This window comes from Mandrillus leucophaeus, unplaced genomic scaffold (assembly GCF_000951045.1).
Source record: "Mandrillus leucophaeus isolate KB7577 unplaced genomic scaffold, Mleu.le_1.0 Scaffold150, whole genome shotgun sequence".
In the NCBI taxonomy this organism is placed as follows: Eukaryota; Metazoa; Chordata; class Mammalia; order Primates; family Cercopithecidae; genus Mandrillus; species Mandrillus leucophaeus.
In genome coordinates this window covers 5,137,276-5,148,889 of record NW_012101477.1, presented here as the reverse complement: position 1 = coordinate 5,148,889, position 11,614 = coordinate 5,137,276, and the positions used below count along the sequence as shown (strand labels likewise).

At 45.4% G+C, this 11,614-nt stretch overlaps 1 protein-coding gene across 5 annotated transcripts in view; it reads right to left on the bottom strand.

Annotated features, from left to right (window-relative positions):
• Nucleotides 1-2,854: 2,854 nt before the first annotated feature.
• DSN1 (DSN1, MIS12 kinetochore complex component) overlaps nt 2,855-11,614 on the bottom strand; it is a 25,352-nt gene continuing 16,592 nt past the window's right edge. For all 5 annotated transcript variants that reach the window (XM_011975019.1, XM_011975015.1, XM_011975020.1 and 2 more), the window contains 5 exons: nt 9,847-9,906; nt 9,378-9,452; nt 7,002-7,149; nt 5,788-5,875; nt 2,855-3,952 (listed from right to left, as the gene is read on the bottom strand). In XM_011975019.1, the coding sequence (XP_011830409.1) occupies nt 3,849-3,952; nt 5,788-5,875; nt 7,002-7,149; nt 9,378-9,452; nt 9,847-9,906 (475 nt within the window). In that variant the 3' untranslated portion in view covers nt 2,855-3,848. The remainder of the gene's footprint in view (nt 3,953-5,787; nt 5,876-7,001; nt 7,150-9,377; nt 9,453-9,846; nt 9,907-11,614) is intronic.

Genomic DNA, 11,614 nt, shown 5'->3' with positions numbered 1-11,614 from the left:
AGGCAGGAGAATGGTGTGAACCCGGGAGGCGGAGCTTGCAGTGAGCTGAGATCGCACCACTGCACTCCAGCCTGGGTGACAGAGCAAGACTCCATCTAAAAAAAGGTTAGGTCAGGTGCAGTGGCTCATGCCTGTAATCCCAGCACTTTGGGAGGCTAAGACGGGTGGCTCACCTAAAGTCAGAAGTTCAAGACCAGCCTGGACAACATGGTGAAACCCCATCTCTACTAAATATACAAAAATTAGCTGGGTGTGGTGGTGCGTGTGTGTAATCCCATGCACTCAGGAGGCTGAGGCAGGAGAATCACTTAAAGCCAGGAGGCAGATGTTGGAGTGAGCCGAGATGGCACTGCTGCACTCCAGCCTGGGCAACAGAGGGAGACTCCTCTCAAACAAAACAAAAATTAGTCAGATGTGGTGGTGCACACCTGTAGTCCCAGCTGTTTGGAAGGCTGAGGTGGAAGAATTGATTGAGCTCAGGAGGTTGAGGGTCCAGTGAGCCATAAGCGTGCCATGGCACCTACTGCCTGGATTTATTTATTTATTTATTTATTTAGTTAGTTAGTTAGTTAGTTAGCTTTTGAGCCAGGGTCTTGCTGTTGTCCAGGCTGGAGTGCAGTGGCACAATCATAGCTCGCTGCAGCCTTGAACTCCTGAGCTCAAGGGATCTTCCTGCCCCAGCCTCCTGAGTAGCTGGGACTACAGGCATGAGCACTATAGGCACACACCATCAAGCCTGGCTAATTTTTAAAATTTTTGAAGGGATGGGGGTCTCACCGTCTTGCCTAGGCTGATCTCGAACTCCTAGTTTCAAGTGATCTCTACTTCAGCTTCTCAAAATGCTGGATTACAGGTATGAGTCACCATGCCTGGCCAGAATAAGAAACATAAGTAATAAATTAGATGGTGGGTTTTTGTGTGTGTGTGTGGCTTTTTAATTTAATTAATTTAATTAATTTATTGTTTTGAGATGGAGTCTCACTCTGTTGCCGAGGCTGGAGTGCCGTGGCGTGATCTTGGCTCACTGCAAGCTCCGCCTCCTGAGTTGACACCGTTCTCCTGCCTTAGCCTCCCACGTAGCTGGGACTACAGGCACCTGCCACCATGCCTGGATAATTTTTTGTGTTTTTAGTAGAGATGGGGTTTCACCATGTTAGCCAGGATGGTCTTGATCTCCTGACTTCATGATCCACCCGCCTCGGCCTCCCAAAGTGCTGGGATTACAGGTGTGGGCCACCGCGCCCGGCCCTTTTTTATTTTTATTTTTATTTATTTTTAATTTTTTTAATTTTGAGATAGGGTCTCACTTTGTTGCCCAGGCTGGAATGCAGTACTACGATCATGTCTTGCTGCAGCCTTGGCCTTCCAGGCTCAATTGATCCTCTCACTTCAGCCTCCCAAGTAGCTGGAAATACAGGTATGCACCACCACTCTCAGCCAATTTTTGTATTTTTTGTAGACTGGGTTTCGGCATGCTGCTCATGGCTGGCCTCAAACTCCTGGGCTCAAGCGACCACTCACCTCAGCCTCCCAAAGTGCCTGGCCTAGTTGGTGTTCTACTGGTAATTAATGCAGAGGTATAGCTCAACACTACTGTTCACTTCAGCATCTTGGCAAAGAATCCTATTTTCTGTTAAACCCTCCTACTCTTTTTTTTGTTTGTTTGTTTTGTTTTTTGAGACAGAGTCTTGCCTTTTCGCCCAGGATAAAGCACTGCCCATGAGTGCAGTGGCACAAGCTCTGCCTCCTGGGTTCAAGTGATTCTTCTGCCTCAGCCTCCCAAGTAGCTGGGATTACAGGTATGTGCCACCATATCTGGCTATTTTTTTTGTATTTTTTGTAGATATGGGAATTCACCATGTTGGCCAGGGTGGTCTCGGACTCCTGATCTCAAGTGATCCACCTGCCTCGGCCTCCCAAAGTGCTGGGATTACAGGTGTGAGCCACCATGCCCAGCCCTCCCTTTTTTTTTGAGATCGAGTCTCACTCTGTCGCCCAGGCTGGAGTGCAATGGCATGATCTCAGCTCACTGCAACCTCCACCTCCCAAGTTCAAGCAATTCTTCTGCCTCAGCCTCCCAAGTAGCTGGGATTACAGATGTGCACCAACACAGCCGGCTAATTTTTTTTTTTGAGACGGAGTCTCGCTCTGTCGCCCAGGCTGGAGTGCAGTGGCACAATCTCGGCTCACTGCAAGCTCCGCCCCCCAGGTTCATGCCATTCTCCTGCATCAGCCTCCCGAGTAGCTGAGACTACAGGCGCCTGCCACCATGCCCGGCTAATTTTTTTTTGTATTTTTAGTAGAGACGGGGTTTCACCATGTTAGCCAGCATGGTCTCGATCTCCTGACCTCATGATCTGCCCATCTCGGCCTCCCAAAGTAATTCTTGTATTTTTAATAGAGACGGTGTTTCACTATGTTGGGCAGTCTGGTCTTGAACTCCTGACCTCCTGATCTGCCCACCTTGGCCTCCCAAAGTGCTGGGGTTACAGGTGTGAGCCACTGGGCCCTGCCCTCCCTTTTTTTTGAGATGGAGTCTCGCTCTTTTGCCCCGGCTGGAGTGCAGTGGTGTGATCTTGGCTCACTGCAACCTCCGCCTCCCGGGTTCAATCAATTCTCCTGCCTCAGCCCTCTGAGTAGCTGGAACTACTTACTGGTGCATGCCACCATGCCCAGCTAATTTTTTTTTTTTTTTTTTTTAGTAGAGACAGGGTTTCACTATGTTGCCCAGGCTGGTCGTGAACTCCTGAGCTCAGGCAATCTGCCCGCCTAGGCCTCCCAAAGTGCTGGGATTATTGGCATAAGCCACCGTGCCCAGTACTCCCTTTTTGTTTATACACTCAAAACACAGATAAAGACAAGGGAAAGCTTTTAATTATGTGCAAGTTTACAATACAGATTATAAACAAATAGAACAATGAATAGTAGTACTTAGTCTTTCTTGTCATGAATCTAGGATTTAGGAGGTCAACTCAATATTAAAAACGGAAGCACACTACAGACAACAGGATATAGAGAATGAGTGGTATTTCCTTCAAATTGAACATCTTGTGAAGTGACATATGTATCCCAATGATGCAAACAATGCTCAAAACTTTTCCATTTTTTTTTAACAATTTTTAATTTTTTTTTAAGACACTGTCTCACTCTGTTGCTCAGGCTGGAGTGCACTGGCGCAATTAGAGCTCACTGCAGCCTCAACCTCCTGGGCTCAAGCAATCCTCCCACCTCAGCTTTCTGAGTAGCTGGCACTACAGGCGCATGCCACCACACCCAGCTAACTTCTTGTATTTTTTGTAGACAGGGTTTCAGCTTATTTCTCAGGCTGGTCTTGAACCTCTGGGCTCTAGCAATCCACCCGCCTCAGTCTCCCAAAGTGCTAGGATTACAGGCGTGAGCCACTATGCCCAGCCTCAAAACTCTTCTACCTAAAATCACCTTCAGAGCCATGCTAGAAAATTAGTATCATTCCTTTACAACCAGAATCCAAGATGGCCACTAAAATGTTTCCTTAGACTTGGTCCTAAATGATTTTTGGATTGTTTCAAAACCTGAAAAACATCTTCATAGGATAAAGATAAAAGAATGGGCCACTGGATCTGAAGAGCATTTCAAAAAAGAAGTTTGAACTTTCAAGAATTTTGTACATTCCTGGGAAAAACGTCTATACAATATTCATTTGACGTACAAATTCCATCACTTTTTGAAAAAAGTCAAAGTACTCTATAGTCAGTCCAGCCAGTTATCTTCAAAGGCAACAGAGCAGAAATCACGCAGTCTCCAAGTGCTGGGGCACTCTTCCCATTCTTCCTCCTCTTGGGCAACTTGTGGCAGGAAAGCTCATAAGGTCACTGACAAGATCCAGATCCACGTGTGGCAGGTGGGTTCTGCAGCTGAAGCTTCAACAGTTTTCGAGCTGGTGAGGGATCTAATTGTTGCAAGCTTCTCTTCCCTGCAGAGAAAAGAGGCCAAAAAAATAAATTTCAATTGAAATAACATAACATTTATTGAAAACTTAATGTATGGACATTGTGCCAGACATGGAAGGGCATTACAAAGACAAATAAGAGAGTCTCTGGCCTCAAGGAGATGACAATTTGGTAAGAACTGTCATCTTACCACAGCTGGGCAAGGTGGCTCACGCCTGTAATCCCAGCACTTTGGGAAACCAAGGCAGGAGGACTGTTTGAAGTTTGAGACTAGCCTGGGCAACACAGTAAGACCTTGTCTCTACAAAAAAAAAAAAAAAAAAAAAAAAAAATTAGCCTAGCATGGTCCTAGCATGATCCTCCAGCTACATGGGAGGCAAGAGGATCAGCTGGGAGCCCAGAAAGTTGAGGCTGCAATGAGTCATGACTGCACCCCTGTATTCCAGCCTGGGCGACAGAGCAAGACCCTATCTTAAAAAAAAAAAAAAAAAAAAAGGGTGGTTCATGTCTGTAATCCCAACACTTTGGAAAGCCAAAGTGGGTGGATCACTTGCGGTCAGAAGTTCAAGATCACCCTGACCAACGTGGTGAAAACCTATCTCTACTAAAAATACAAAAATTAGCCAGGTATGGTGGCACATGCCTGTAATCCCAGCTACTCAGGAGAATGAGGTGGGAGAGTATCTTGAACTCAGGAGGCGGAGGTTGCAGGGAGCCAAGATCATGGCACTGCACTCTAGCCTGGGCAACAGAGCGAGACTGTCTGAAAAATAAAAGCCAGCTACCACTACAATCACAATACAACATGATCAGTAAGAAGATGGAGGCCGGGCGCAGTGGCTCAAGCCTGTAATCCCAGCACTTTGGGAGGCCGAGGCAGGTGGATCACCTGAAGTCAGGAGTTCGAGACCAGCCTGACCAACATGGAGAAACCCCGTCTCTACTAAAAATACAAAATTAGCCGGGCGTGGTGGAGCATGCCTATAATCCCAGCTACTCGGGAGGCTGAGGTAGGAGAATCACTTGAACTCAGGAAGCAGAGGTTGCAGTGAGCCGAGATCTCGCCATTGCACTCTACCCTGGGCAACAAGAGCGAAACTCCTTCTCAAAACAAATAAACAAACAAACAAACAAAATGATGGTCAGGCGCAGTGGCTCACACTTGTAATCCCAGCACTCTGGGGGGCCAAGGCAGGAGGATCACTTGAGCCCAGGAGTTGAAGACCATCCTGGACAACACAGCCTGGACCATCTCTACAAAAAAATTAAAAATTTAGCTGGGTGTGGTGGTGCACGCTTTTAGTCCCAGCTACTCTGGGAGCCTGAGGTGAAAGGACCGCTTGAGCCTATCAGGTTTAGGCTGCAGTGAGCTGTGCAGTCATTGCACCACTGCACTCCAACCTGGATGAGAGCAAGAGTGAGATTTTGCCTCAAAAAAAAGAAAAAAAAAAAAAAAAAAGAAAGAAAATGAAGGTACATATAGCAAATAATTAAGGGCTGAGAGGAGGTCAGGAAAAGCTAGGGAGGAGTGATGTCAGTGTCACTTAGTGAATTCTTGAGAAATGAGGAGGGAAAAAGCAATGGGTGGGTATTTCTTAAGTCTTGGATTTACCAGAACAACAACATATTTCATGGGGATTTAATTTTCAGTCTACTGTGCTTCTGTAGAATTTACATCTAGAAATTTCCTATCAAATAGTATGTATCAATAACATACTATTTATTGTGGGGAGAAAAACAAATCACCTCATATAGGTCTTACCCTCTTGGACCATAGGCTTTGAAGGGCAGTTTGTATCCCAAAAGCTATCAGATGGAAAACAGCCCAAACTCTGGTCCCCTCAAGAGACAAGCTTACCAAGCTGTACTGACACCTTCTGGAAGCACTGGGTACTTTCCTCCATAAAGGCCTGCAGCTGTTTCACTGACCCTTGCAGCTCATCCATCTGCAGAAAAAAGACAGCCGTGAGCTGTAAAGGTCCATGGCTTCTTGGATGTTCCTCAAACCCGACAAGCAAGCTCTTGTTCAGGAGCTTTGGGCTTGCTGTTCTTTCAGCCTGGAATGCTTATGCCACATACTCTGTTTGTTCCTCCAAAGTCACACCACATTCTTCTCCAGGTTGCTCTATGCTCCAGGAGGCTGACCCGTGTAATCTCTACCAACAGGACGCCTAAGTGGGAAGGAGCTGAACGAGTCATCTTGAGTTGGCTCTCTCAAATCAGCTAACTATGTGACTTTCTCCCATTAGGTGCCACAGTAACTGCTACTCCCTCCTCCCTTTCAGGCCTAGGGGGAGTAAGAGCTCTGCTGCCTATAAGCCCCAGGTTACTCTACTAACCCTTGTGGTTCTCCAATACCCATATCTATTTAGCTTTTTTGAAAATAAACTCTCATTGAATTGTCCTTTCAAATACCATCTGCTTGCTGTTAATACCTGGATTGACACAATACTATTCCCTCAAATGTCCTCATGGTTCATTTCCTTCAAGTCTGTTAAAATGGCACCTCAAAGGGGCCTTCAATAACCTTGCTATATAAAATAGCAACCCATCAACCTCCCTATACTGTCCTTCCCTCTTACCTGCTTCATCAGCATTTACCACTATATATTCATTTTTTTTATTTTTTTATTTTTTATTTTTTTTGAGACGGAGTCTCGCTCTCACCCAGGCTGGAGTGTAGTGGCGCGATCTCGGCTCACTGCAACCTCTGCCTCCTGGGTTCACGCCATTCTCCTGCCTCAGCCTCCTGAGTAGCTGGGACCACAGGCGCCCGGCTAATTTTTTGTATTTTTAGTAGAGATGGGGTTTCACCATGTTGGCCAGGCTGGTCTCGAACTCCTGACCTCGTGATCCGCCCACCTCGGCCTCCCAGAGTGCTGGGATTACAGGTGTGAGTCACCGCACCCGGCCTGTTTATTATTTTTTAATTGTCTCTCCATGTTTTCCCAAGGTAGAGCTGAATATACTTATTCAACTTACACTTATACATATTCTCCAGGTCTTTTAATTTCCAAGGATTACAAGGTGGCAAGCTGGATAACTCAACCAAATAAACATGAGCCCACTTACCACCAACTCCATACAATCAAAGACTTTGCTCTGGTTCTGTAATATTTTCTGGTAGTCAGGCTTTGTATTAAGAACTTCATTCTGAGAAGACCCACGATATGTCATAGGTTCCACTTTGACCTCAGTAATTTTGGCCTCAGCTGATCCTCTAAAAACAAAACAAAAGTGCTTTCGAGGGATTTTGTAATTATTTTCTGGAAGAGCTACCAAAGATTATCCTACAAAGCTGAATCAGTATTCCTCAACTCTACACTAGGTATAGGCTCTCTTAACAGGAAGTTTTTTTTTTGAGACTGAGTCTCACTCTGTTGCCTAGGCTGGAATGAAGTGGCGTGGTCTCGGCTCACTGAAACCTCTGCCTCCCGGGTTCAAGCGATTTTCCTTTCTCAGCCTCCCGAGTAGCTGGGATTTCAGGCGCCTGCCACCATGCCCAGCTAATTTTTTGTATTTTTAGTAGAGATGGGGTTTCACCATGTTGGCCAGGCTGGTCTCGAACTCCTGAACTTGTGATCCACCTGCCTCGGCCTCCCAAAGTGCTAGAATTACAGGCATGAGCCACCGCGCCTGGCCTTAACAAGAAGTTCTGAAACAACTGTCTAGTATTCATGTCTTTATACCTCTGGACTCCAGGAAATGCCAGAAGCTTCCAGTCAGTTGAATCCACTTAATAGTAAGGTCCATATACCAGAAAGACTATACTTGGGAGAGAGTGAAGCCAAAGCTTGCTATCCTAAAGTCAGGGCCTATGATTGTTTACCAAAACACGCTGGCCTACCTCAATTATCTAAAATAACTGAACAGGACTGAGAGTTCATGAAAACTGATGAACAACAACTTTAATAACAACAACTACTACAATTTACTGAGGGCTAAGTAGGTGCCAGACACTACTGGGTACTTTACATTTAACCTAATTTGACACTTACAATAACCCAATGAGGAAGGTACTAATATCATCCCCATTTTCAAATGAGGAACCTCAGGCTCATTCAAGACTAAGTGATTTGCCCAAGGTCACAAAACTAAGGAACAGTTAGAGTCTGAACAGACAGTCTGCTTCTAGAACCATTCCTTTTAACCTATAAGCTTTGCCACAAAAGTTTTTATATGAAACTGGCATCTTACACATTATCTTTCTTCATAAACAGAGTATGTAAGGGGTGAAAAGTAACTGATAACCATCATTACCTGGACTGGGAAAGTTTTTCAAACCATGGTCCTCAGAGACCCTCTCTACTGAGAGGCCACTTCTGCAATTAGGGTTTTGACTAACATTTTGTCGTTGGGATTCTAGCTGAGATTTTATTTTGAAAAAAAAAAAAAAAAAAAAAAGCTTAAAACCATGGCTTAAATGTTCATCTAAGTAAAAATCTAGCATTTTCTGGCCAGGTGCCGTGGCTTACACCTGTAATCTCAACACTTTGGGAGGCCAAGATAGGCAGATCACTTGAGGCCAGGAGTTCATGACCAGCCTGGCCAACATGGCAAAACCATGGTGTGGTGGAACATGCCTGCAATCCCAGCTACTCAGGAGGCTGAGGCAGGAGAATTGCTTGAACCTGGGAGGTGGAGGCTGCAGTGAGCTGAGATCGTGCCACTGCACTCCAGCCTGGGCAACAGAGCAAAAAAACAAACAAAAAAACAACAAAAAACACCCAGCCCAGCCTGGCCAACATGGTGAAATCCTGTCTCTACTAAAAATACAAAAATTAGCCAGGCATCATGGCACACACCTGTAGTCCCAGCTACTCAGGAGGCTGAGGCAGGAGAATTGCTTGAACACGGGAGGTGGAGTGAATTGAGATAGCACCATGCACTCCAGCCTGGGCAACAGAGTGAGAGTCTATCTCCAAAACAAAACAAAACAAACAAACAAACAAACAAAACACCTAGCACTTTCCTACTTTTCCTCTACCTTCAAGACCCAAAGATCCTCTCTTTCCTCACATCCTCCTCATCACCCACTTTCATGTCTTTCTGTTTCCAAGAAGGCCCTGGCCAAGGGCATCCCCCAAACATGCAGCTCATAGGCCATGTGCTCACTGAAGCCCCTTGATTACTGTTCTTGGCCCAGCCCCAGGCTGCCAGGTACAAGGTAGAGATGTGCCTGTCTCCCCCAGGATATGAAATGGTAGCCAAGGACACAGAACAGAAGCAATTGTGTTTTGGACCGAAAATAGTGACACCAATTCTTCCTTCCTCTCACTCACCTCCCGTTTATGGTCAGAGAGTGCTAATACACACTACAGAATTTGATTAGCTTACTGGCCTGTGAGAAAGGATTCATCTTTCGATTTGTACTAACAGAACTGAAATAAACCCCAATCAAACTCCATAAGGTTTTTAAAGACAGTTTTTACAGTTCATAGAGCTAACCTGGACAATATCTCTTCAGCCTCCTGCTGGTAGTGCACCAAGAGCTGATCCCAAATCTGACGTTCTAAAGAAAACCTATAAGAATGAGGAAAAAAAATTCAGTTAATTTTTATAATCTTATTCTGAATCACTCACAGTAACAATAAGTATGTTAGGTGTACAATCTAGATATAAAATGTGAGTTGAAGGTCATTACAGGATTAGAAAGCCTGACCAATTCAGAGGATATTTAATCATACCAAACCTCAGTTCTTCAAGTCAAATTAATATTTGTGTTCTCTAGATTCCATTCTGTGAAACTGATCATTAGTAGAGTCCATAAAAATCTCAATACGAGCCTTCTAACTTCTAGTATTGGTGCACTAATGCTGACTCTCCAAATACAATGCTTACTATTCATTTTTTCCAAGTTAGTTAATTTCCCCAGATAGGAGAATGAATTTAGATTTTCTAACAAAGGTTAACTTACTTTGTTATGTATTCCTTCATCTCAGCCACAGATGCTTCCAGAGAAAAATCTGATGCTTTTCTGGAAAACAGATAGGATTACGACATAAATCTTTCAAGAAATATTTGCTTTAATATAATTGCTTATAAATTATTTATTTGATACAGAGTTTCGCTCTTGTTGCCCAGGCTGGAGTGCAATGGCACAATCTCGGCTCACTGAAACTTCTGCCTCCCTGGTTCAACAGATTCTCCTACCTCAGCCTCCAGAGTAGCTGGGATCACAGGCATGCACCACCACACCCGGCTACTTTTGTATTTTTAGTAGAGATGGGGTTTCTCCATGTTGGTAAGGTTGGTCTCAAACTCCCGACCTCAGGTGATCTGCCTGCCTCAGCCTCCCAAAGTGCTGGGATTATAGGCGTGAGAAACAGCGCCCGGCTATTTATTTATTTTTGAGACGGAGTCTGGCTCTGTCACCCAGGCGGGAGTACAGTGGCTCAATCTCAGCTTGCTGCAACCTCCGCCTCCCGGGTTCAAGTGATTTTCCTGCCTCAGCCTCCAGAGTAGCTGGGATGACAGGCGCCCACCACCACACCCAGCTAATTTTTGTATTTTTGGTAGAGATGGGGTTTCACTATGTTGGCCAGGCTGGTCTCGAACTCCTGACCTCATGATCCACCCACCTCAGCCTCCCAAAGTGCTGGGATTACAGGTGTGAGCCACCGCACCCAGTCTTTTATTTATTTTTAGTAGAGATGCAGTCTCTTCATGTTGCCCAGGTCTCAAACTCCTGGGCTCAAGTGATCCTCCCACCTCAGTTACAGGTGGGAGCCACCATGCCCAGACCCCCTTACATGATTTTTGCCTTTCAAAAAATACTTAATGTTGGACTCTATTTCACTTTTCCACTAGGTAATAGCTTTCTTTTTTTTTTTTTTTCCTGAGATGAAGTCTCGCTCTGTCACCCAGGCTGGAGTGCAGTGACGCTATCTTGGCTCACTGCAAGCTTCGCCTCCCAGGTTCACGCCATTCTCCTGCCTCAGCCTCAGGCGCCCACCAACATGCCCAGCTAATTTTCTGTATTTTTAGTAGAGACAGGGTTTCACCGTGTTAGCCAGGATGGTCTCGATCTCCTGACCTTGTGATCCGCCTGCCTCGGCCTCCCAAACAGATGGGATTACAGGTACGAGCAACCGTGCCCAGCTTGCACTAGGTAATAGCTTTCTAAGCTATAGGTAATAGCTAGGTAATAGCTTTCTAAGTGGTCTCTTTATATTCTGTTTCACTTATCAATTCCAATTCACATCATGGCCAGATTAACCTTTCTTAAAATATTTCTCTAATTTTTTTTCCTTGCTTAAAAACTCCATGTCTCTTGGCCGGGCGTGGTGGCTCACGCCTGTAATCCCAGCACTTTGGGAGGCTCAAACGGGTGGATCACCTGGGGTCAGGAGTTCCAGATCAGCCTGGCTAACATGGTGAAACCTCATTTCTATAAAAATACAAAAAATAAGTCGAGCATGGTGGGGCACACCTGTAATCCCAGCAACTCGGGAGGCTGAGGCAGGAGAACAGATTGAGCCGGGGAGGCGGAGGTTACAGTGAGCCAAGATCGTGCCATTGCACTCCAGCCTGGGCAACAGAGCAAGACTCTGTCTCAAAAAACAAAAATTAAAAAAAAATAAATAAATAAGCCGGGTGCAGTGGCTCATGTCTGTAATCCCAGCACTTTGGGAGGCCGAGGCAGGTGGAATACTTGAGGTCAGGAGCTCGAGACCAGCCTGGCC